The sequence below is a fragment of the Crocuta crocuta genome, unplaced genomic scaffold, assembly GCF_008692635.1.
Source record: "Crocuta crocuta isolate KB4526 unplaced genomic scaffold, BGI_CrCroc_1.0 scaffold549, whole genome shotgun sequence".
Classification (NCBI taxonomy): domain Eukaryota; kingdom Metazoa; phylum Chordata; class Mammalia; order Carnivora; family Hyaenidae; genus Crocuta; species Crocuta crocuta.
The window spans coordinates 305851-329991 of NW_027529169.1; the positions used below are offsets into that span (position 1 = coordinate 305851).

General features: G+C 49.5%; 3 protein-coding genes across 6 annotated transcripts; 1 reads left to right on the plus strand and 2 right to left on the minus strand.

Annotated features, from left to right (window-relative positions):
- Positions 1-156: 156 nt before the first annotated feature.
- On the minus strand, positions 157-7819 carry DNAJC14 (DnaJ heat shock protein family (Hsp40) member C14). Of its 3 annotated transcripts, none has more exons than XM_077757456.1 (7): positions 7254-7819; positions 5351-6804; positions 2399-2505; positions 2068-2187; positions 1512-1672; positions 1327-1429; positions 157-1126 (listed from the first exon to the last, which is right to left on the minus strand). In XM_077757456.1, exons 2-7 carry the CDS (start codon positions 6746-6748, stop codon positions 916-918), a joined length of 2100 nt encoding a protein of 699 aa, XP_077613582.1. In that variant the 5' UTR covers positions 6749-6804; positions 7254-7819; the 3' UTR covers positions 157-915. The 3 variants fall into 3 exon arrangements, with proteins under 3 accessions (XP_077613582.1, XP_077613583.1, XP_077613581.1); XM_077757457.1 differs by lacking the exon at positions 7254-7819 and adding an exon at positions 6894-7243 and having other exon boundaries at positions 157-1121; XM_077757455.1 differs by lacking the exon at positions 7254-7819 and adding an exon at positions 6894-7243.
- Positions 7820-8620: 801 nt separating this feature from the next.
- Positions 8621-13096, plus strand: LOC144226157 (transmembrane protein 198-like). Of its 2 annotated transcripts, none has more exons than XM_077757460.1 (5): positions 8621-8807; positions 9820-10079; positions 10677-11258; positions 11711-11871; positions 11992-13096. In XM_077757460.1, exons 2-5 carry the CDS (start codon positions 9905-9907, stop codon positions 12127-12129), a joined length of 1056 nt encoding a protein of 351 aa, XP_077613586.1. In that variant the 5' UTR covers positions 8621-8807; positions 9820-9904; the 3' UTR covers positions 12130-13096. The 2 variants fall into 2 exon arrangements, with proteins under 2 accessions (XP_077613586.1, XP_077613587.1); XM_077757461.1 differs by having other exon boundaries at positions 11714-11871.
- Positions 13097-13300: 204 nt separating this feature from the next.
- On the minus strand, positions 13301-18845 carry MMP19 (matrix metallopeptidase 19). The gene is made up of 9 exons (XM_077757433.1): positions 18672-18845; positions 18271-18356; positions 17230-17360; positions 16782-16997; positions 16055-16300; positions 15504-15629; positions 14740-14904; positions 14454-14581; positions 13301-14274 (listed from the first exon to the last, which is right to left on the minus strand). Exons 1-9 carry the CDS (start codon positions 18759-18761, stop codon positions 13801-13803), a joined length of 1662 nt encoding a protein of 553 aa, XP_077613559.1. The 5' UTR covers positions 18762-18845; the 3' UTR covers positions 13301-13800.
- Positions 18846-24141: the final 5296 nt, after the last annotated feature.

Here is a 24141-nt window from a genome sequence, read left to right on the forward strand (position 1 = left end):
AACTTACTGTATAAAACTTATCTAAGGTATTTTTTATCCCCTCTCCCTTGGTCCAGTAGGAGGTGCCCTTCACTCTCAGCTAAGACTTAGTAGGGAAAGGATTCTCAAGTGAGAGAAAGGGCTCCGCTATATGGGCAAAGAAAGGGAAGATACAGGTTGCCAGTTATATATTTATAGAAAGATAATCCCCTGGCTTTAAATAGATATGTACATACAAATATGAACAAACTTAAAAAAATACAAACCCTTGGATCATAAAGGAGCTGATTGGAGCCCCTTTTTCCTTCCCTCTTACCCAAGAGCAGAGGGCATGAGTCTGCTTTTTAAAAATTATTAGTTTTGGCCATCCCTGCAGCAACAAGCATGAAGTTGGGTGATTACCCACAGGGTGAATGTCAGAGGAAAAATGTAGAGTTCCCACTCTCTGAACTCTATAATCTCCTATAATTAGGGCTACATGCTTTCTTGTTCTGTCTTTTAACTAGTATGTTGGGGTAAAGGAGGGGGCTCCCTCCTGAAATGAGTCAGGAAATAAGATAGACTTATAGTTTTAAAAGAGGGGGGAAAGGGTCATCTGCTCTAGAAGCAAAAAACAAAGGCATACAGACCCCAGGAAAATACCCAGTTCCCATGCTCCCATGGGAGATACTGTCCAGCCCAGATCCAGGCTCCAGGTTCTTTGCTCTAGCCACCCCCTATTTCTTTGGTATTGTCAAAAGACAAGATTCAGTTCCTAGGTGCTGGTGGAGGAGGGAGAGTGGTTCCGGGGCTTCCTATAGGTACTGAGTGAACAATTTAAACTTAAAATTTTCCCTTTTTTCAATATTTAAAAATAAACAAATCAAACTCCATCCTGTGCTATACACAGCCCTTTTGACTCCCTGACATTGATCTGAGGAAAGAAGAGAAGTGGTGTCAACGTTGGAAGGGCCTCCTCACTTTCTTCCGCCGCTTCGGTTTGGCTTCTCCCTTGGGTACTGTGCTGTTGGGCTTAGAGGCTCCAGTGGCCCCAGGGCCAGGCTGAGGAGCTGCAAAGAAGTTCCCATTGGACATCTGGCCTGGGGGTACTTGGAAGATCCTGCTCAAGAAATCCTGAAGGTCGGCAGGAGGGGCTTCTGCGGCTGCTCTGAGAGAACAGTAGAAGACATAATGAGGCAAGAAATACTGAGTTATATTGTTACCTGTTTATACCTAAGTTAAAGATGTACTAAGTCAGCTGCCAGATTTATTAAGGGTGAGACATCTAGGTGTCCTAAACAGCGTGTCATCTGAAATCATATTCAGAACTAGAATAGTAGGTGGATTGTTGAAAGAAATAACACTTACCTCTGCCGCCCACTGGTGCCTGGAATCCGAGAACCAAATGAGATGTGATAGGGGACTCTATGGGTATCTGGGGAGATTCCCACACGCTGGCATCCAGCCCACTCTGCAAGCATAAGAAGTAATTAGCCAAAACATTACAGTTGTGAGCGTACATAAGCCCATATTTCTATAGAACAGAAGTATACCTGTGATGTCATACACCTTTCCATCCATTAGCGCAAAATAGGTGATCTTCAGGCCCAACATGCTTGACTCTGCCCAAAAGTCTCCTTCCTCAGCAGGATGCAGCCTATTACACTCAGCACAGTATCTGGCACTCTTAGGTTCCCGGTCCATTTCAAACCTCCTACAACCCAACAAAAAGACAATTTCTTAATAATCTGTCAAGCCTACAGTATTGCTATAGTATCATCATTATAATCACTTCTCAGCCTTTTGGCTGAGTATATAATATCATTATTAACAAAGATGACTGAAACATCTAAACTTATCTCCACTCAGTTGTTACATATGCATACAAACACCCTTACCCTCAACCTTCTATCTTAAACTAAAAATAACTACCTTTTATTCTTATTGCTAATTCAAATCCCCAATCTCTTGATATGATGGCAAGAGCAGAAACCTCAGGGTCTTTTTACTCATCATCTGTATCCCCCAACTACCAGTAATACTCACAAGGAGGTCTTTGGCTACTCAAGCCCTAAGCTGTGGCTGTCCCATTCCCGTCCTATTTCATACCTATGCTTTCCCTGGCATCGGCTGCACATCATGGTATTCATTGCCTCTTTGAGATCATCCTGCAGCTTGGACAGAAACTCATTCACTGACCGGCTCAGCTCATTCTCTGCCATTCGTTTCCTAAAAGAAAGCCTTTGTAAATGAGAGGGTATTGAGCAAGGGACAAAGGGAGATGAATCTTTTATCTTCTTGAGGCCCCTGGCCAGCTAGAAAGATAAGCAATCCCAATTCCTTCCACCTCAGAAAACATCCTCCATCCACAAGTCCAAGGACTTCTACTACTGAAGATTAATCATTTACCCTACTTGACAATTTCCCATTTCCCACTTACATTTCATATTCTTTCCGCCTTTCAGGGTTGCTAACAATGTCCCAAGCTGCCCGCAAAACCTTGAAGGCCTCCTCAGCCCTGGGATGATGATTTTTGTCAGGATGAACCTACGAAGACAAAGATTTCCTCACAAATCCATTCCAACTCTCTCCCCATCTTAGGTCAAAATAACCTCATATCAAAGGGCTCTCTTTGACCACCCTTTTGGAGAGTCAATACAGCTAAATGAGTAATTGCTCTGGCTCTGCAGACAGTTAATAGGATCAAGACCCAGCTCTGTCACTATTACCTATATGACCTAGAATACTATATCTACCATGGATTACTGGGAGTATCAAATGAGAATACACAAGATATACATAGAATAGAATCTGGCACTAGGGTGATCCACCAAATCAGTGTGCTTGGGATTGTCCCAATTTTAGCATTGAAAGTTCATGTCTCAGGAAATCCTCAATCCCAGGCAAGCAGGGATGGTTGGTCACCCTACCTGGTATATACATACTAAGCCCTCACATTTTAGCTTTATTGTCAATCATAAAGTAAGAGTTCCAAAGATATTACATCCTCAAATCCATTCTTTTCTAACTAGAAAATTCTTAAAATACTTCCTACAGCAGTTTGCCTTTTTGTCCCAGAAAAGAAATCTAGCATATTGTGATCCTCACAGGCTTTTTACCCACTTTTCAGCCTTTTTTTTTTTTTTAGGAAAAATAGTACCCTAGCCTCCTACAGCTTCATGATTGTTCCCATCCTCATTTTCCAAAAGTACAGAATGAAGCTAGTCTCCTGATGATGCCAATTAAATAGAATGCTGCTAAATATCCCACATACCCAAGCTTCTAGAATAGCCTTTTAGTCATGGTCACTCTGGGGCCTAATAAAGCAATGAAAGGTTCTGTCAAATAAGTCCACAGACACTGGCGCAGAACAAGGGAGAATTCTTACGTGTCTTACCAGGTGTGTTGAGGGATTGGGAGACTTAACTTTCATCTCTACTCCAAGAAAGCAAGGTGAAAATGAGAATTTTTGTGAGAATGATATTCCCCAAGAGAGGATATCTGCTAAAAGACATAGAAGTGAGGGGTGCCTGGGTGGCTCAGTGGGTTGGGTTGAGTGGCTGACTTTCGGTTTTGGCTCAGGTCATGATCTTGTGGTCGTGGAATAGAGCCCTATAAGCCTGCTTAGGGTTCTCTCTCTGCCCCTCCCCCGCTTATGTGTGCTCTCTCCCTCAAAAAATAAAAATAAACTTAAAAAATAGAAAGACATGAAAGCAGAAAAGAGCTCTACTACTACTATCAAACTGAGTGTAAGCTGTCCTTCCCCACTCTTAAGAACAAGCCCCCGTGTATCCACTAAGGGGCATGAATTTCCCACCAAACTAATTTAGTCCTCTGCTAAATTACAGACCTGGTACATTACCGTGTCTTGAATAGTTAATGTTACCCATTCTTCTTTGGTGTCATGCCATCATTGAGGTAATTTACTCACCAAGATATTTACCAGTCCAGTTCCATACACTCAAATAGGCCTCCAATGGAATTTACACACATTATATTCGTAATATAGTTTACAGAAATAGCAATAATATGAAATATAATGTGAATAATTATATTTATAATATAACTTACAGAAACAGCAATAATAATCACATCTAAAAATAACCTAGTATCTATTAATAGCAATTAGATTGCATGCTTGTATTAAACGATTTCTCTCAGGCATACGGTGTATCACAATTGCCATCTGTACTATGCCCCCTTATGAATAAAAGCAACCGTATCGTGGGGTGCCTCGCCGGCTCAGTCATTAGGGCAAATGTAACTCTTGACCTCAAGGTTATGGGTTCAAGCCCTACGGTGGGTATAGAGATTACTTAAAACCTTAAAAAAAAAAAAAAGGTGGGGGTGTTTGGGTGCCTCAGTCGGTTAGGTGTAGGACTCTTGATTTCAGTTCAGGTCATATGATATCACAATTGGTGAGATCAAGCCCTGCATTGGACTCTGCACCAACAGTGTGGAGCCTGTTTGGGATTCGCTCTGCCCCTCTCTCACTGCCCACCCCCTGCTCAAGGTCTCTGTCTCTGTCTCTCAAATAAACAATAAAAAATAGTAATAAAAACACAGACAACCATATCTTCACGTATGACATACATATGCACATGCCTCTCCATGGTTTATGTCCCATTCTCTTTCCTTTTCCCACTCTACATTGCAATGGTTTTGAAATACGGTGTTTTCTTTCACCTGGTCCTGGAATAATCACATGCATTTCCTGAACCTTCCCACACTAGGTCCACACTTGCCTTTCTGGGACAGATAGTTGGATTTCCCCATGTTCAAAAAAATCCTCATTTCTTCAGGGTAGAGGAATTAACAGGCTTTCTGACTAGGCCTCTTCTCCACCCTAGTTAGAGGGACTTCACCTGGAAATTCCAGGGTGAATGGCCCAACATTGATGCGATAGGTTCATTTCTTTTTATTAAGAATCTCCTGGGGCTCCTGGGTGGCTCAGTTAGTTAAGTGTCCAACTTCAGCTCAGGTCATGATCTCACGGTTCCTGAGTTCGAGCCCCATGTCAGGCTCTGTGCTGACAGCTCAGAGCCTGGAGCCTGCTTCAGATTCTATGTCTCTCTCTCTCTTTCCCTCTCTCTCTCCCTCTCTGCCCCTCCTCTGCTCATGCTCTGTTTCTCTCTCTTTCTCTCAAAAATAAACATTTAAAATATTTTAAAAAACAATAAAACAAAAAAAGAATCTCATGGCAAAAAACTTAAGTGAAGGGAAAGTCAGATCCCATAGTGAAGTCTTTATGACTGTTTCCTAAGAATTAAAGTTACTCCAACTTCTAATTGACTTTTTACTCTGCCTTCTCTTTATTCTACTCTCCCTAAAATTGGAATAGAAAATAAAATTTAACAAAGAGGAAAAGGGAACAGAAGGAAAGAATACTCACCATCACTGCCAGCTGCCTATAGGCCTTCTTCAGTTCAATATCTGATGCTGTGGCATCAACCCCCAACACATGGAAAGGGTTTAACTCATCCTCAGGAACCCCAGCCATGGTCAAGAGTCGAGCCACTTCTTCTTCAGGCTGGCAGTAGCGACCACCAGCTATAGGTGCATTCCCCTGCCTGTCAGTCCTTGGCTTGACCCAAGGCAACTCCAGCCAACCCCACTGAAACATTTTTACCAACTGTTGCCATGGCCTGCTATCTCTCAGCAGAATCAGGCAACGCTGCAGAGTAGGAAAATCCAGCCAAGAAAAGAGCCAAGTGGCTTTATCCTTCCAGCCTAACCTGTCACCCAGACCCACTAGAAACCGCCAGCCCAACTGTAGACAGCCCAACAAGAGGGCCACAGCCAGAAGGAGCAAAGCACCCAGTAGCCTAAGAAAACGGGTTAACAGCCCTGTCCCATAGCAACATCCTTGGCTCAGGAACTGGAACATCACCTGGGCCCAGCCCCCCAGACGCCCTGCCCAGATGCCCACCCAAACTCGAAAAAGGTCCAGATCACTGCCTTTCAGCTGCCTGCATGCATAGATGAGATGGCCACAAGTTTCCACATACTCTCCCACCAATACCAGCAGTTCAATCAGCCACCAGAAGCCTGCTTGTCCAAGCTGACACAGTTCTTCTGCTCCCCATAATCCCAGGCCTCTGCGCTTATCTGCCTGACTTCGTTTCCGGCCCAGCCTATGTCGGCCAGGGGACCTGGGATCTCTGCGTCCACCTTCTCGAGTATCCTCCTTGGCTGGAATGCGGTGCCGCTGTCTCCGGGGTGGTTTCTTTCCACTGGGCACACGTGAAAAATCACGAGGTTCCTCATCATCATATTCCTCTTCCAACTCTTCATCTTCCCCCAAAACTGGAGAGGTACAATGGTGGCAAAAGTTACTAGAAGAGTTATCTCCACCCTCAGAGTAAGGCCCTTCAAGGATTCCAGGGGTTCCCTGGCAGTTGCAAGCAGATGGAATGGAAAAAAAAGAAGGGTTCCCATCTTCCTGGTACCCAGCCTCATTGTCTCTTGAGAGTTCCTGGTCCAATCCTGACTCTTCCTCAGAAGATGCTTCACTCTGATCAGGGTCCTCTCCATCCCTAGGGGGTCCTGGACCCCTTGGGGGGCCATGGCTTGGATCCGACCAGTGGGCTGGGTTTGGGGGCTGCGTGTACTTAGGACTAGAATGCTCTGTGAGGCAGCGGGTACCATTAGGAGCAGAGCCCGCTGAGTCCCTGAGTCCTGAGAATGAAAGTATTTCAGGGTCCACAGAGGATCCTAAAGTCCTGAGGGAGGCACCACCACTGTGGTGGGGTCCACACAACCCTCTTTCTCCGGGGTGCTTCTGGGCCATGACCCCGGGGCTTCCTGAGGATTTTAGGTCACAGCCATCATGATAAGTTGTGAGGCCTGTAACAAAGGTATCAAGGTGGGGATGATCAAATATACGAAACAAAGAGGGGGTTAATAATCTTAAATTGTATAGTTAATACACCCACCTCCCTTGTCTTCTCAAATTCTTCCGGAGCGTTCGTTATCCCCAGCAATAAGCCAATACTACATTAACCACAACCATGCTCCCGCCCGTCCTCCAAATCAAATCCTCTTGGTTCTTCTTCTTCCCTCAGAAAGCTACAAACCAGAATTTGGGAAAGAGGGAGGTACCACAAAGGGTGTGGTCCTAGTCACTGGTGGGGGGAAAAGGGAAAGACGATCGGAAAGGTGGGCCGCAGGCTGCCCGGAAGGGTGGGGACCGCGCGGCTCTTAAGGAAAACCTGGCAGACAGAGCTTAGGGTTGCCCCTAGGAAAGTCATCCAGGAAACCCTTTGGGCTGGGTAGAGGGGGCAAAGGTAACGTACCGGAAGAGCGGCAGTAACTCCTCCCCCTCGAGCAGCTGGGCCTAGGGCCAGGGAGAGCTGCTCACCCGGCTCCGCCTCCCGCTCTCTGCTTCCGCCTTCCGTCCCAGCCGTGGCCACCGACCTACGCTTACTTCCACTTCCGGGGTCACAAGGGAAGAGACGGGAAGGAAACGAAAAAGCAGTTGGCTGAGGCGCGAGCCAGTCCAGCCGGCGCTAAGTCGGAGGACGCAGTCCGGGAGAACACTGGCCCCGCCCCTTAAAGGGCTCTCTGCTGCCGCCCTCCGCGTGCTGGAGTCTTATCCCCGCTGGCTGCACCGCTGGTGGGCGCTGCAGCTGTGCCTGCGGACTGGGGGCAGATTTTTCAGGGTTCCTCTGGCTGTATTCTTGGGCTTTGTCGAGACTGGGAGATAGAGGTTAGCCACCGAGCCACAGTCTGTTTCCTTTGCAGACAAAACCAGGCAGCGTAGAGGAGCCACCGCCCCGATCCTTTCCCTGCTGCCTGTAGCGAGGACAGAGGACCTTTTGTATCATGCGGAGGTGCTGCGGAGGGGAGGACGCCCCGGGCTAGCCCCCACCCTGGCCTCCCTGAACTGCCCCTTCTTTCCCAGCAATCCTCGGCCTCCCCAGCGTCAGACCCAGCTGGCAAACTGCCCGGTATAACTACAGCTCCCACGGCCCAGACCCACCCCTCAGGACGCAGCTCCCAGGCACGGTCACGGAGCGGTTCCAGGCGACCAGGAGCGTAGCTCCGCTGGGCTCAGGACCCGAGCGGAGTGCCAAAAAACACTGCACTCATCTGCATGCTGCTTTGCGTCTCATTTGCATACCAGGCTGCTCTCGGTAGACGTCGACACGCGCCCCCGCCCCCACGCAGACCAGGCTTGGGTACCCTCTCTGCTGGTTCCCTCCTCTGCACACCCCTCTCTCGTTAGTCCCCCTTCCAGACCCCGTCTTGCTCCGCAAGTTTTTCCGCCCATGAGCCCCTCGCCGGCGCCCCCAGTCCTGTAAAAGGCCCCTTCCCTCGGTCCCCGATCTCGACCACCAGGTTCTCCAGAAGACAATACTCCAATTCTCTGGGAAGTGGAAGAAACCAAGCCGGGACTAGGGGGGCGCTGGGACTCCAGTTGGGGCTTTGAGAGCTTCTAATTGTTGAGTTATCGCCTAAGTATTCAGACACCTTTTCCTCAACTTCGTGCGCTTCCCCCAAAACCCTTCCCTGCTATGGTTGGGGTCGACTCAGGTCCCAGCCTACAGCAGTGGGCAAACTGAGTTCCCCCCACACATAGGGGAAAGAGTTGGAGGGGCCCGCCCCCTGCTGTCACCCCCCCCCAACACACACACCCTGTCCCCTTCCTCCACCCCCTAGACTGATTGCATTTAGCTCTCAGGGCTTGGTCTACGACTTGCAAGAGTTTAGGGGGGCAACGAACAGAGTGGTCCTGGGGGTGCCCACGCCCGACAGCCGCCCCGACGCCTAGGACCTCCTGGCGAGGATACAGCAGGGGGGTTAGGGAAGCATTTCTACCCCGTCCTCTCCTGAGCCCTGGCAGGGTGGTGAGTAGTTAACACTCCTTCCCCAACCCTCTCCTTATTTAGGGTCCCTGACTTCCAAACGGATTGAGGTGAGGAGCCCCAGGGATTCCCCACGCCAACCCTCCAGCCTGTTAGGATCTTGATGTCCAAAAGAAGACAGATGAAAGTGCCTGCATCCACCCTACCCTGTTCCCACAGTGCCCCCAATACCAGCCCCTCCTTGGTGTTCTCCTTTCAGGAACTGAATTCAAATCCCACTGGCAACCCTGACACCCCTGGGGAAAGGGTGGGCGGGTGTTAAGAAAAGTCCCATCAGTGTCCTAAGGGGAGGAGCAAGAGGCTACCAGGATGTGAGATGTCTGTGGGCAAGGTGCCTGCTTAGTCCAAGAGGGACCATGGGAATTGGACTGTGGCCGGATGCCCCTTCCCCCAACTAACTCCATCTCCCCATGAAGCCGAGGCTTCAGAACCTTGACAAAGTGTGAGGATTGTCTCTACTTGATTCCTTGTCCCAAACTTTTTTGGTATCTGCTTCTTTTTTCCCCTCTTCCTTCCCTGGGGTTGGAGCAGCTGTCCAGAGACCCCACTATGACTCATTCTCTCCTCTTTCGCCTCCACCTCCCTGGATTAACCCCACCTTTTCCAGTCCAATGGGGTCATTTTGAGTCCCAGCTGCAGATTGGGCAAGCTTTGTTTTTAGCTCGAACAGACTGTTGAACCTTCAGTGCCCAGTCCCACTAATGCCCCTGGGCCCCTCTTTCCACCCACGTAGGACTTCTGACTTCTCCCTACCCTAGAAGGCTAGGGAACAAAGTCTCATTACCTTATATAAGATTTTAGTTTAAGTTTCACTTAGTGTCCTTGTTTCAGGGGTTAGTAAAGAGACAGCTGGCTCCCCTTGTAGATTTTTTCAGTTACCCCAACAAGGCCATGCTCCCTCCTGAAATGGGCCTTTCTTCATAACAAGTAGAGGAAGGTACAGAATCCTCAAGATTCATGGGCACCTGAGTTCCTTCCCCCTACCCCCTTGCAGGTTTCCCAACCCCCTCAAGACATTCATGGATGGATGAGAGGAGCTGACACTGACCTTCCCCTCTGTGATCATCTTGTCTTCGGCCATGGAGGAAGCCTTGCTACCCCTGGCCATGACCTCTGACCCCAGGCCCTTTAATCAACAACTCCCAGAGCCTCCAGACCCAAGATGTGTCTTGGAACCTCAGGACAATCCTGAACTGGCACCGGCCCTGGTGTGTGCTCTTTGCTGCTGCTTTGGAATCATCTACTGCTGCTTCGGTGAGGGAAGGGCCAGGATTCTGGGGGGCAGCTGCCCAAGACTCTCACCCTCAAGGATGATGGGAACTTTCTCCTTTGCTCCTCGGCTACCTCTACTCCTCTGTCAGGGAATGCCTACCTTCAGTGTAGCCCCTGCTGCTCTTGCCAGCTCTTCTTGTCCATCCCCTCCCCACCACATCCATGCCCCCTAACTCTGACCCCTGGCAACTATCACTTGCTTCCCCCTTCCCTTCTACCTCAAAACTCCGTATTCCCACATTAGCCTTCATGCTTAAGGCTCCTTCAGCCCTTCCCCCAATAACCTGAATCAGCCTGTGCTGATTCCTTCTGCCATCCCTGGAAAGACTAAGCCCTCTGTCTATGTTTATTCCCCTCAACATATCCATCTTACCTCCTTAATTTTTCCTCCCACCCCCTCACAGGTTTTGAAAGGTCCCTGCCCTCCCTGAGATGATCCCTTTCTACCCCTTGCTTTGTGGTCCTTCGGTTGCTGCTCCTGTCTTCTGCTCCTCATTAGCCACTCCTCTCCCTTCTAATTCATCAGAGCCTGTAGATGCCCCCTTTCTGTCTCTCAGTGCCTCCTGCCTCCCTTCCCAGGCTACCGCTGCTTCAAGGCAGTAATGTTTCTCTCGGGCCTGCTGTCAGGAGCTCTGGTGATCTTCCTGCTGTGCCACAAGGAGCGAGTGCTAGAGACACAGCTGAGCCTGGAGGTGAGCGCGGGCATTGCGCTGGGCATCGGACTCCTCTGTGGCCTGGTCACCATGTTGGTTCGCAGCGTTGGGCTCTTCCTGACTGGTCTCCTGCTAGGCCTAACCCTGGGTGCCGGGGCCCTGCTGGGCACAGAGCCCATCTACCAACCACCTTCAGCCTGGGTGCCGGCTGGGGGGCTGGTGGGGCTGGCACTGCTGGGAGCCCTGCTCACGCTTCGGTGGCCACGTCCATTCACAGTTCTGGGCACGGCCCTGCTGGGTGCTGCGGTGCTGGTGGCCTGTGCTGACTACTTCCTAGAGGGGCTGGCACTGGGCAGTCGGCTGGGCCAACGCTTGCAGGCACTTCCAGCCTTGCCTCCTCTCTGCTGGTATAGCTGGGTCTTGCTGGGCACCTGGCCAGCCCTGGGGGCCCTTGGGGCCCTGGCTCAGTGGAAGCTCATGGATGAGGAACATGGAGCCCACGCCAATGGTGAGTTAGTGCCATGGTACAGAAGCAGCCAACCTGTGCCTTCTCATGTCCCCAGTTCCCAGACTTGATGGGAGGGAAGGGGGGAAATACACTTGAGGGAAGAGGGTAGAGGTGTCTAAGGTGAATGGGGCAGGGTTAGAAAGAAATGAAAGAAAGTTAGAGTTGGAGGAGCCAAGGGTCTGGGTGAGAATGAGGAAAAATTGTTAGAGGGAATAAGGAAGAATTAGTTACTGAGGACCGTTACAGAAAGAAAGGAATATCTCAGGGAAGTCCGGGAGGAAAGTGTAGGAGGATTCCAAAGAAGGGTTTCTTTTAGAATAACCAGGGGAAGATGAGGTTTGAGAGCACCAGAACAGGGAGACCAAATAGGTTTCTCTAGAGGGTGAGTGTGTTTGGGGGTGGGATTCAGGGTCTAAAGAGTCCTCTCTGAGTCTGTATTGCCCCCTCCCAAGCAGTGGTCTTGAGCCACCAGCGAAGGCATCTTCAACTCCTTCGGATCCGTCAGCAAGAGGCCAAGTGGCACCGGACATCCCCTGGGGTGGGGCTCTGTGAGGGCAGCTACCGGCGCCAGCTCCCCCACAATGGCCGGAGCCCTGCTGATAGTCTGGCTCCTGTGAGTGAGGGGAAGGGCACACCTGGGGATGGGGCAGAGGGCACTCAGGGATGGTCAGGGTGGGAGTGGGGCTCTGACCTAGGCCCTTCCTTCTGCCCTCTCTGCCCTGTGCCTCTCCAGAGTTATCTACAGAGCCTTCGAGAGCGCCAACTGGGACCAGGAACCCAGGCCACGGCCCCCCACACCGTCCTGGACTTGGATTCTGACTGTGGTTCCACTGTACCCCTTACCACACCTTCTGGTTCCACCCAGACCTGAGCCTAAACCTCCACTGAGGCTTCTACCCCAGCAAGGGCCTGGGGACACCCAAATGTGCAAGGCCTGAGCCCATAGGACCCACACACAAACTTCCCCACCTCTCAGATTGGGGATAGAATCTGTACTCCAACCCAGACCAACCCTGTAGGGATATGTTTCAGAGACAGATAAAGGAGAATCTTGTGGGGAGGGGAGAAGAATGGAAGTATGAGAACCTACCTCTGTCCAATAATAGAGGTGCCCTTGTCCCTAAAGTAACTGACTTTCTAATTCCCTCCAAACCAAGGAGGGCCCTTACCCAAATAGCTTCTTATATATTTGCCTTGGTGTGCCTCACAATGGTAAATGAGGGGGGGTGTTATTTTAGGACCTATTGAAAATCAGGAAGCCCCCTAGAGCACTTGACAGCTTTTTGATGGGGAGTAGGGCACAGAGGAGCTCTCGAATCACCTGATCCCTAGGCCTCTCTCCTTAAAGGGTAGTTGGCTTCCTGGTTACCCTTTCCTCCTGAATCCCATAGGCTCAAGCCTCCTTCTCCTACCTCAGTTGGGAGTACTGTCCTCCATGGTGCTTCCCTTTCCCTCCTTAATGTAGGGAAGACCCCAGGGCAATGTATAGCGCAGCACCTGTCTCTCCCCAAAGCTGGCTACTTGCCCCAAGGAGAAAGCATTGGCCCACATGCCACAGCCTTGCCCTTTTGCCCAAAGTAGCCTGGTCTTCAAGGCTGCACAGGAGACAAGTGCCTTCTCTGCTTCTCATTGTACGTGATGCTAATCTCCTTAACTAGAACTTTGTCCCACCCACTAACCCATTCTAACTGTCCCTCCTCTGATTCTCCTGCTCGGAGTCTGTTTCCTGGTTCTCCAGACAGCACGAAGGAAGATATATTCCTCCCCTGGGCAACAAAGCTAGGATGGGAGGGAAGAGAATGTGGGAGCACGTGAATAAAATGGCATTGAACACTGAACCAGAGAGTCCAGCCTCTGCTGTTGCTGTTCTTTTTTTTTCATCCCCAGTTAGCCAGACTGATAGGTCCTCTGTCCCCTAAAGATCTGATAAAACTACCCCTATCAGATTAGACTACTGTACACACAGCTACACACACACACACACACACACAGCCAGAGGAAGAACTGTTCAGTCCTCCAAAATGAACATGGAGTTAGCCTTTATTAAGCACAAATGTGCCAGACACTGTGCCGTATACAAATGAAATAGTATTTCATTTAATGTGATAACCCTGCAGGATTGGTATCAACCTTATTTTGCAGATGGCGATTCTGAGGCTCAGTGAGGTTAATTAACTTGCCCAAAATCATCAGCAAGTAAATGTGTTTCTCAAGGGTTCCAAAGCCCTTGCTCATTTTACTGGCCATCCTGATTCCTGGCACTTTATCTAGGAAGAACAGAACCCAGGCATTTAGCTGCCCAGCTTTGCCGCCTATCAGCCAAGGGCCTAAGTGATTCCTTCCTTCTACCACTGTCTTCCAGAGAATAGATAACACAGCTGGAAATGCTGTCTAGGATGGAGAAAAAATATAGAGAGTCGAGGGCTGACCCAGAGTTAGGGAGTCCCTGCCCAGGAGGGAAAGAGCACAGAGGAGCAGTGGCTAGAGCTGGCACATTTAGAGGCCTGAGGTCTATGGCATGCCCCTGCTGCATCCCTCCTGCCTAGTGAGCAGACATTTGATTCACATCTTGAGCCCCTGGGAGGGTGACATTACCAGGGGATGAAAGGGTAGTGGAGACTGTGGCTGAGGGGATAACGTCCAAGATTGGGTCTCTGGGTGAGTGGCTAGTGTTCAAGGTGGTAAGTATGGCTGAGGAAGTGGTATCCAAGACTGTTCCTGTGGCTGGGTTGTCAGTGCCTGAAGAAGCGGTGCTCCCACCTAATGGGGTACTGTCTGAGGTCTGGGGACAGTGCATCCAATTGTGGGCAGTATCTCTGGGATAGCCTTTCTCTACGCGAAGCTGACGGTTGAGGCGCCAGTACTGTTTACCCTTGAAGAAGTAGACATGGCCATCCCGCCAACCCATAGCAGCAGAGGGCTGGTCTGGCACTCCTGTAAACAATCCCTTGATTGGTTTAGGGTAGTGGCTGAAGTCAGTTCGGGCCAGCTCGTCCCACTGCCAGTACCCGGAGCCCTAGGTGTGGGGTGGGTAGGGAAGAGAAGAGGATGAGGAGAGAGCTTAAGGATCCCCAGAGGTCTACCTCCAGCCCAGGGCAACTGCAGATGATCTCCCTTCAAGAGCAAGTTGGCTTCTCAGTGTGAGGTAGCCCACCCCTCCTAAGAAGGGAGTTGCCCTCGGTTTGAAATTTATACCTTAAAGAGGAACACCTTTTTGTTGAAAGGCCAATACAGAGCTGCATCCAGGTTGGGGTCCACCCTATTCAGCCTCTTGGGAAAGCCAGGAGACATCTTGAAATTAATATAGCGCCACACTTTGTCTCCTGAGAGCATGTAAGGAAAGAACAAGTTATCTCTGTCTTCGGGTGATATCTTTCGTTCTCCCATTCCACCCTCCCAGGAACTTATCTCTCCCTCCCTTTCATGGCTTCTTTAATGGAAGGCCCTCCTCAGGTAACACACTGTCAACTAGTCCCTTTACCCTTAAAGAAGTGAATCCACTGTGTTCGAGGAGAGTAGACAGCAGCATCTAGGTTTCCTGGGAGCCCCTCCCAAAGGGCAGACACTTGGAACAAGGGACCCAGCCCTGAATCTGTCACAGTCCACACGTAATTTCCCTTGAAGGCATAAGTCTTCCCTCGGGGCCCTGAGAGCAAATGTGTGTCAAAAAGTCAAAAGGACATGGGTCAAATAAGACTTGTGGATACCTCAGACAAGCTGATAATTTGCCCTTATCCCACAGGCTGGTTCCTCAGAAATTCATTCGACATTAATTCAAAGAGAAGATTAGAGTAGAAAAGGAAGACTCCGCTTTCAGCCTCTTTGTTGTTCAGAGCAATTTAGCTCTGATTCACTCAATAAAACAAAAGCCCTGCAAATAGCTGCTCTCCTTTGGGGACCTCATTTTCCATTCCAATAGCTTCCAAGTTGTCCTTCCCTGAAAGTATAATACCCTCTCTAATAGACATTGCAGTAAATATAGTCTTCTCCATCTTGCTATATTAAAAGATATGTTTTAGTGGCCCTTATAGGGAGGCAACTGAGGTAAATGCCCACCTAACCCACCTTTAATTTGGCTCTGAAGCCTCCCTCCCCATGCCACATGTCTTCTTCCATGGCCACCAACCTCAGCTGGGTATCTAACCTCTGTTGCTCATGCTGAGGTTCCATGTCATTCCCACTTGTCCAGATCTCAAGTCAGCAGGCTGCCACCACTGCCCACTGCCTGGAAGGGAAGGGCCTCACCCAGCATCATGGCATCCACTTCACCACTGCAGGGGTCTGGCATGGGACCAGGTTCTATAGGCACATGTGGTACAGTGGGGAGCTCCATCTCTTCTTCCTCATCCTCTGTCTCTGGGCTTTTCTTGCCTGCAAGGTAACATGATGCTGCTCAAGGAGAGAACTCATAGCACCTGACCTCCCCACTCATCTATAAGGTTGGCTCAGAGGCCCCATATAAAGGGGAAAGTTCTTCTTGGTAGAAGGCAAGATCATATTGATATCAATGGGAGACAAGTTTTAGTGTCGAGAGGCACCAGAAAGGGGGAAGAAGTTTGCTGGAATATTCATTCTTCATTCCCAAGAATGGGTAAGAGGGGAGAGAGGGCTAGAAGGATGATCAGACATGGAAGTGTCAGAAAAATAGCTCCTGAAAATGAAGATGCCTGAATAACTGGGTAGGAGGAAGAGAAGAAGCCAAGTCATTTCCTACCACGTAGGTTAGACCTGTCTCTACAAGCCTGAAGAGATGCTGGTCACACTGACCCTCATGATCGCCTGGGGGAAAGACTTACCATAGAGAGCCTGAATCCCTGCCACATCATCTGGGTGCAGCTTGAAGTGGGGCCGGTAACCAGCATAGACAGGGGCCATGAGGGCCTGGGTATATCGGGAATGCCCGAGCCCCAGGGCATGGCCCAGTTCGTGGGCTGCAATGATGCGCAGGTTCACCCCACGGTAAGTCCTCTCAGTCCAGAGCTCATCTTCATCAAAGTGCACACTGCCCAACTCTGGGATGTCAGCATGGGCCAGGACCCTCCCTGGACAAAGACAAAGGTAGACAGGAAGGAGGTCAGAGTCTCCTAGGTTAGAGTAACCCCAGCCTGTTATAAAGCCCAATTTCTCCATTCCCTTAAAATTCCATCTATATTCAGTCTCCTGCATGCTTCTCTCTCGCCTTTCAGATCCCTTTGTCATCACCCACTTCTCTGTGGGATGCCCATCACTCTGTCTCTGTAGTTCCCAACCACTCTCTTCTCTCTGGCCCAATCTTCTCTCAGGTGTGCCTTGAGCAGGGGAATTTAAACCAAGGAATAAGACATAAGCTTCAAAGAGGAGGCTTGATAAGGCCCCAGGGAGGTGACCAACTGCTCCCCGAGGGAATATTAGAAGGTGATTAGAGAGTGTAGGGTGCAGTTGGGCATAGGGGGCAGACTGAACATTAAGGTTCCAGAGCCACTGCTCAATGCGACAGAGATAATCTCGAGATCTGTGAGGTGGGAACCGAGAGCTGGTACCTACCAGGCCCATCAAAGGAATTGGAGCAGTATGGGCTCTGGCGGCCATGGAAGGAGAGGCGGATGTCAGCCCAGCCTGCCTGCACCTCCCGGAAGGTCAGAGGGGCCACATTGCTCCAGTACTGGAAAGCTTGAAGCAGGGCTGCCCGGGCTGTGTGTGGTGGGAGGGTGGAAGGCAGGTTCAATATGCGGAAGGTCAGGTGCTTCTTTCTCCAGCGGCCTGGTTATTGGACCAGAAAACAGATTAGAAACACAGATCCCCTTGTGAGCCCCAGAGAGCTCCTCTGAGTCTGGACATTCAGCAAAGCTATGTCTCCAGGCAGGTGATGATCAGGTAATCACAGATGATCATCCATTCAACACTGAGCTGGGCCAGGCTGGCCCAATGTCACCTGGACTCCAGAGCCATGCCACCCACTCTTTTCCCTCCCTTTCCCAGTCTCAGTCCTCACCCAGCAGGAGGTATTTAAGGGTCTTCTGGTTGAAGGGGTCCTCCAGGCCACAACGTGGCTGCCTCATGCGGGCCCTTGTGGCATCATCCAGCTGACCTGAGATTGGCAGCTCAGATGCTTCCTGAAAAGCTCTGAGAAGAGGTAGAGTAATGGGCACAGCAGGACAGGGGAATCTGAAATGACTGGAAACTGGGGAGAGCCCTCTGGCCACCTGCTGCCCACAGTGGTAGCTGAGAATGGCACAGAATCTCTGAAGCTTGATGGGGTCACTCTAGTATCCAGTCTTCATAGTTAGGACTTTCTCTCCTGTTCTGCGATGCTCCAGCTTCACCTCCCCATCTTCAGTCTCTTATTTGTGTAAGGTTTCCCTCAGGTGTAGCCCTCTTCCCCTATAATTTCTAACCTTCTTCTGGGGAAGTGTCCCATTCTCCTGCTCTGGAGACTCTCCCACCTCTGGTCCCACCAGACGGGCTGTCTTCCCTCAGCCTTCTCCTCCTGGCTAGACCCCCCCACCCCCCAAGCCCAGCCTGCTCCAGGGCAATTTCATCATGTAGGCACTACAGGCATCATGGTTTTTCAAGGGACTGTGAACACAACTGAGAGCAGAAAGAAAAACTATCCATTAGATCCAAAAGATGAAAAGACAACTTCAAAATATAAATAATTGCTGAATTAAATGTCTACATAAAGCAACATCATGTCAACAACTCCACTCCAATTCAACTCAATTCATAGTTTTACATACAAATGATACTTCATGTGGGATGTCACTAATACTATACTGGATACGATGTGGAATGGAGCCTCCAAAGCTCTGCTTAGGGCCTAGGAAGATCCAAGATCCAGGGACTGCTCATCATCTTTGAATCCCCATCTCACTCCATGCCCCACCACCCTAACTGTGATAGTGTCCTCTTCCCTAGATTCCCTGACATGGATTTGGGTCAGGCAGAAGTGAGCCTGGGGAGAGGAAGAGATGAGAAGAGGGAAAGATGACCTTGCAACCTCGACCTTTATGGCATGTGCTTTATGACCTCTCACCTCAAAGCCTCCGTGATATCTTCTGGCCTGAAGTCATCAGGTCCTTCTAGAGGCTTCTGTAGGTACCCATACTGCAACAGGTAATCCTATGATGGGGTCAAGGTAAGCAGAATAAAAAGGGAGTTAGTCTTAAGGTAGAACTTCTCAGTGACCTAACACATCCATAAGGCTAGGAGGGGACAGACATGGAGGGACTGAAGGAGAGACACCTTAGGGAAAGGGCTCAGGTGGAACAGAGGCAAGGAGAGGGAGATGGGCCGCAGTAGATCATGAAGTAGAGGAAGGAAGGGAGAGGCACACTGAAGGTCAGGAGGGAGGCCTGGATGGGACTGCGGCACAGCACCCCGATCCCTTCCTAGGCCTGGGTCCCTCTTTCCCGGGTGGGGGTGTGTGGAACTCACCACCGCTGCCTCCTTCCCTGCAGGCCCCAGGGCCCGGCCTGAGACTGTCATGGGGAGTAGGAAGCCCAGCCACAGCCCCTGCCAGTTCATAGTCCCACTAGACAGGAACTCCAGAGGCTGTCTGTGCGCTCTGCCCTGAGATTTCTGGGAGCCTGGGGAGCAGGGTTTGGTGGGGGGGCTCTTGCCTCCAGTTCTTTCCACTCTTCAGTCTCTGGCCCTCTTTATAAAACTTCAGGGGAGGGAAATTGGGGGGAGTGGCAGTGGGAGGTGACTCAGCCCAGAGGTATGTTGCAATTCTCCATTAACCCCTGCCCTGCCAGAGAGCTTCCTTCAAGATGGCCCCCAACCCACCCCACAGGGTCTTCTGCTGGAGATGGGAAGATGGGAAGATTTTCATACTGCCCCGGGGTTGGGCATCCTGTCAGGATGAGAAGCAGAGTCTCTGCAGAGCCTAGGGATGGGGACCATGGCTATCCCCTGGAGCTGGACGTTCCTGTGCCCCAGGAACCCTGGGCAGCAAACCCCTCATCTTCAATCTTTATGGGTCCCTGTCTGCTTTAGGATAGGAACAAAATAAAATAAAAGTGAAGAGGTAGGAAGCAGCTTAGGTGCTCAGGTTTCAGAGATGAGGTCTGTTTCTCTGTACCCAAGACCAAACTGGGGATTTAAATGCTCTTGAAGCCTATTTCTGTCTGCTTTAATAAAAAGTCATTATTTCAAGCATTTCATGAGCCTGTAATGTCAGGGTGGGGGTGGGGGTTAACAAAAGCACAAGAAGTAAAAGGCCAGAGCTTGCACACAGGAAGCTTGTGGATAGGGCAAAGCTGACCCAAGTACCCAAAATGAGGGGAACCAGGATGCCAGGCAGGAGATGCCCCGTCCTAAGGATCATGGGACTGTGGGGAGGTTCGCCAAGAACCCAGGCTTTGAAGCCTAGCTAAGAATTGGATGGAGTAAGGGGCGCCTGGGTGGCTTAGTCGGTTAAGCGTCCGACTTTCGCTTAGGTCGTGATCTCACGGTTCGTGGGTTCGAGCCCGGCGTCGGGCTCTGTGCTGACTGCCAGCTCGGAGCCTGGAGCCTGTTTCAGTCTGTGACTCCCTCTCTCTCTGACCCTCCCCTGCTCACGCTGTCTCTCTCTCTCTCCTAGAAATAAATAAAAGATTTAAAAAAAAAAAAAGAATTGGATGGAGTAAAACAGTATCAAGGGACACGGACAGTGCAGCCCTTGAGTAAGCGTGCAGAGCTGAGAAAAGTCGCTGTGCTCACTGAGTGGTTTCCAGGGTCTGGACTGCTTCACTCACCACTGAGTCCCTAGTACCTACTTCAGGCCAGCTCAGTTCTTCGGGTGGTACGTGATGAATCTTTGTCAAACAAATAACTGGAGTGGGAGAGTGATTGGGAGCCAGAGTTTAGAGGGGGTCTTGAGTGCTATTTAAGGAAGAAGTGGAAAAACTTACATTTTATTTATTTAAAATATTTTTTTAATTTTTGAGAGACAGAGAGACAGTGCGTGAATGGGGGGGTGGGGGAACAGAGAAAGAGGGAGACAGAGAATCCAAAGCAGGCTCCAAGCCATCAAACCTGCAAACTGAGATCATGACCTGAGCCAAAGTCAGACGTTTAACTGATTGAGCCACCCTGATTGAGCCCTGAAAAACTTACATTTTAAAACACTTTGTGCTGGGTGGTTTTTATACATTCTCTCATTTAATTCTCACAACCCTCCTAGGACAGAGGAATTATTCTGGTCTTTTTCTTTTTCTTTTTCTTTTTTTTTTTTTNATTTATTGAGAGAGAGAGAGAGAGAGAGACAGCGTGAGCAGGGGAGGATCAGAGAGAGAGGGAGTCACAGGCTCCAGGCTCTGAGCCGGCAGTCAGCACAGAGCCCGACCCGGGGCTCGAACCCACGAATCGCTTGATCATGACCTAAGCGAAAGTCGGACACTTAACCGACTAAGCCACCCAGGCGCCCCTTTTTTTTGACATTTTTTATAAGAGGAAATGGAGAAGGAACCTGACTGAGGCCATGGAGCTGCCAGTTGATCTAGGCTATATTCAAATCCCTCTGCTGACTCCATAACCCATACTCTTTCCATGTACCACACTGATGGCTTTCAGAGTTTTGTTCTTTTAAACGTTTAGGAGCCGCTAAAGGCTCCATTATCACTTATGCATCATACAACGTTTGCATATCCTTCAAAAGCGCAGGGAAGTAGGGATAAGACTGAGAGAAAGGGTTACTGAACTCATGTTCTCAGTAGGATCCCAATTCTGAGCCCTTCCCCACACCCTAGGCTATAAGGCTGGCAGGCTACAGGGGGGACCCTTCACACTCCAGGTTTGAGGTGGGCGAGATGCCTGACTCATATTGTTTCCTTTCATGATGCTGATCCCCTTGCCCCATCCAACCCTCAACTGGGTAACAATCAGCTAAGTCCCAAATGACCAGTGACAGGCAAGGAAGGACAGAGACCTTCTGACTTATGAGTGACAAAGGCCATGACTGAGGCCCTCACCAAGGCTGATGTCCCCAGGAAATGACAGAGTCTAAGAACCAGCTCCCATTCAGCCCCCTGCAGAGTTCTTTCTCAACCTTGCCCTTCTCTCCTGCTTTCCACCCTCCACTCCTCACTCCCACTTTTTTTTTTCAGAACAAGACATGGTCCAATTGAATATTATAATATTTTTCTGATTAAAGTTTTCTTTTTTCTGAATAAAAGCTATCNGATTGGGAGCCAGAGTTTAGAGGAGGTCTTGAGTGCTATTTAAGGAAGAAGTGGAAAAACTTACATTTTATTTATTTAAAATATTTTTTTAATTTTTGAGAGACAGAGAGACAGTGCGTGAATGGGGGGGTGGGGGAACAGAGAAAGAGGGAGACAGAGAATCCAAAGCAGGCTCCAAGCCATCAAACCTGCAAACTGAGATCATGACCTGAGCCAAAGTCAGACGTTTAACTGATTGAGCCACCCTGATTGAGCCCTGAAAAACTTACATTTTAAAACACTTTGTGCTGGGTGGTTTTTATACATTCTCTCATTTAATTCTCACAACCCTCCTAGGACAGAGGAATTATTCTGGTCTTTTTCTTTTTCTTTTTCTTTTTTTTTTTTTTGACCTTTTTTTAATGTTTTTTATTTATTGAGAGAGAGAGAGAGAGAGAGAGACAGCGTGAGCAGGGGAGGATCAGAGAGAGAGGGAGTCACAGGCTCCAGGCTCTGAGCCGGCAGTCAGCACAGAGCCCGACCCGGGGCTCGAACCCACGAATCGCTTGATCATGACCTAAGCGAAAGTCGGACACTTAACCGACTAAGCCACCCAGGCGCCCCTTTTTTTTGACATTTTTTATAAGAGGAAATGGAGAAGGAACCTGACTGAGGCCATGGAGCTGCCAGTTGATCTAGGCTATATTCAAATCCCTCTGCTGACTCCATAACCCATACTCTTTCCATGTACCACACTGATGGCTTTCAGAGTTTTGTTCTTTTAAACGTTTAGGAGCCGCTAAAGGCTCCATTATCACTTATGCATCATACAACGTTTGCATATCCTTCAAAAGCGCAGGGAAGTAGGGATAAGACTGAGAGAAAGGGTTACTGAACTCATGTTCTCAGTAGGATCCCAATTCTGAGCCCTTCCCCACACCCTAGGCTATAAGGCTGGCAGGCTACAGGGGGGACCCTTCACACTCCAGGTTTGAGGTGGGCGAGATGCCTGACTCATATTGTTTCCTTTCATGATGCTGATCCCCTTGCCCCATCCAACCCTCAACTGGGTAACAATCAGCTAAGTCCCAAATGACCAGTGACAGGCAAGGAAGGACAGAGACCTTCTGACTTATGAGTGACAAAGGCCATGACTGAGGCCCTCACCAAGGCTGATGTCCCCAGGAAATGACAGAGTCTAAGAACCAGCTCCCATTCAGCCCCCTGCAGAGTTCTTTCTCAACCTTGCCCTTCTCTCCTGCTTTCCACCCTCCACTCCTCACTCCCACTTTTTTTTTTCAGAACAAGACATGGTCCAATTGAATATTATAATATTTTTCTGATTAAAGTTTTCTTTTTTCTGAATAAAAGCTATCTTTTGCTCAATATTGTAAATTTGGAAAATACCAGAATAAGCAAGGAAGAAAACGAAAACCACCAGTCAATTCTACCCAGAAGAGAGCCGCTGGTAACATTTTGACGCATTTATTTGAAACTCTGTGGTTCCCAATTCAGCTCTAGCTCCGCCTGCCCAGACTCCGCCCTTGGAGACTGTGGCTGGGATGGAAGAAAAAGCAATAAGAAATAGTAAAAATAACAAAGGAGGAACAGGAGCTGAGGGTGGTGGGGAGAGAGGAGGATACAAACAGGGAGAATATGAAAGAAAAAAGTGAGATGAATGTGATAGCCGACTACTCCCTCCTCTTTCATATAAGTTTAAAAAAAAAAACGAGCAGGGGGCGCCTGGGTGGCTTGGTCGGTTGGGCGTCTGACTTTCCCTTGGGTCATGATCTCGCGGTTCATGGGTTCGAGCCCCGCGTGGGGCTCTGTGCTGGCTGCCAGCTCAGAGCCTGGAGCCTGTTTCAGTCTGTGGCTCCCTCTCTCTCTGGCCCTCCCCTGCTCACGCTGTCTCTCTCTCTCTCTCCTAGAAATAAATAATAAAATACATTTAAAAAAAAATGAGCAGGACGAATGCTTGAGACCGTGACAGCGTGTTAGTGAGATGATTATTATTATGAAAGGTGGGAGCTCACTCTGGCCTGCCTCGGAAGGCTCTAGGGGACGGAACCACATTCTAGATGCCAAGGAGCCAGGAGAGACTAGAGTAAAATAGTAAAGGCTGCCAAATAGTTTACCTCATTTAAATCTCAACAACCAGGCTGGTATTAATCATCTTACAGAAAAGGAAACAGAGTGTCTAGTAGGTTACTTCAGGGCACACAGCTAGGAAGCAGCAGAGCCTTGGGCTCAAGCTCTGATGATGTTTGCAGCCTCCCAAGAGTTTCCACAGGCACCCAAACAAAAGCCCCCTACAGAACCAAGAGCTGCAGGCCGGGCATCTGGACAAGGATTGCATGACTAAGTGTTCCCATAAGGGCATGGTGGCCACCCCTTCCGCCAGCCCCCACCCTCTGAGCCAGGCTGACGCAGCTCTTTTTCCCTCTGAATATGTCATCTCTCACTGGGGGAGATATAGGGATTATGCGCAAAGGGTTAGGACATGTGGGCTGCCTGCCCCCAAAAGACGAAGTCTGGGAGAAAGAACTCCCAAGTTCATCGGCTTGCTTGCTCCCTTCCTGCAAACTAGTTTCCCCGCTCTGCCCACAAATTGTGCTGGAAGAATTTGTATAGAAATATTATGAATTAAAATATTTTAAACTATAGCAGGAGGAAGTAGGTTAGATTCTGAGAGTATTTTCTAGTGATCAGGGGCTATGGGGCAAAAGTTTGTAGAAGTCTCTAAGCCCAAGAGAAGCCCATGTGTA

Bases quoted from the DNA above. Each gene is read 5' to 3' on its own strand.
- DNAJC14 (XM_077757456.1), bottom strand. From the start codon at position 6,748: ATGGCCCAGAAGCACCCCGGAGAAAGAGGGTTGTGTGGACCCCACCAC. The intron at 2,506-5,350 runs GTGAGTATTCTT...TTGTCTTCGTAG, and splicing joins ATAGGCAGCTGGCAGTGATG to GTTCATCCTGACAAAAATCA. The intron at 1,430-1,511 runs GTATACTTCTGT...TTATGCTTGCAG, and splicing joins AAAGGTGTATGACATCACAG to AGTGGGCTGGATGCCAGCGT.
- LOC144226157 (XM_077757460.1), top strand. From the start codon at position 9,905: ATGGAGGAAGCCTTGCTACCCCTGGCCATGACCTCTGACCCCAGGCCC. The intron at 10,080-10,676 runs GTGAGGGAAGGG...CTCCCTTCCCAG, and splicing joins AATCATCTACTGCTGCTTCG to GCTACCGCTGCTTCAAGGCA. The intron at 11,259-11,710 runs GTGAGTTAGTGC...CCCCCTCCCAAG, and splicing joins ACATGGAGCCCACGCCAATG to CAGTGGTCTTGAGCCACCAG.
- MMP19 (XM_077757433.1), bottom strand. From the start codon at position 18,761: ATGAACTGGCAGGGGCTGTGGCTGGGCTTCCTACTCCCCATGACAGTC. The intron at 17,361-18,270 runs GTGAGAGGTCAT...ACCTCTTCTCAG, and splicing joins GATATCACGGAGGCTTTGAG to AGCTTTTCAGGAAGCATCTG. The intron at 16,301-16,781 runs GTAGGTACCAGC...GTCTTTGTCCAG, and splicing joins CAATTCCTTTGATGGGCCTG to GGAGGGTCCTGGCCCATGCT.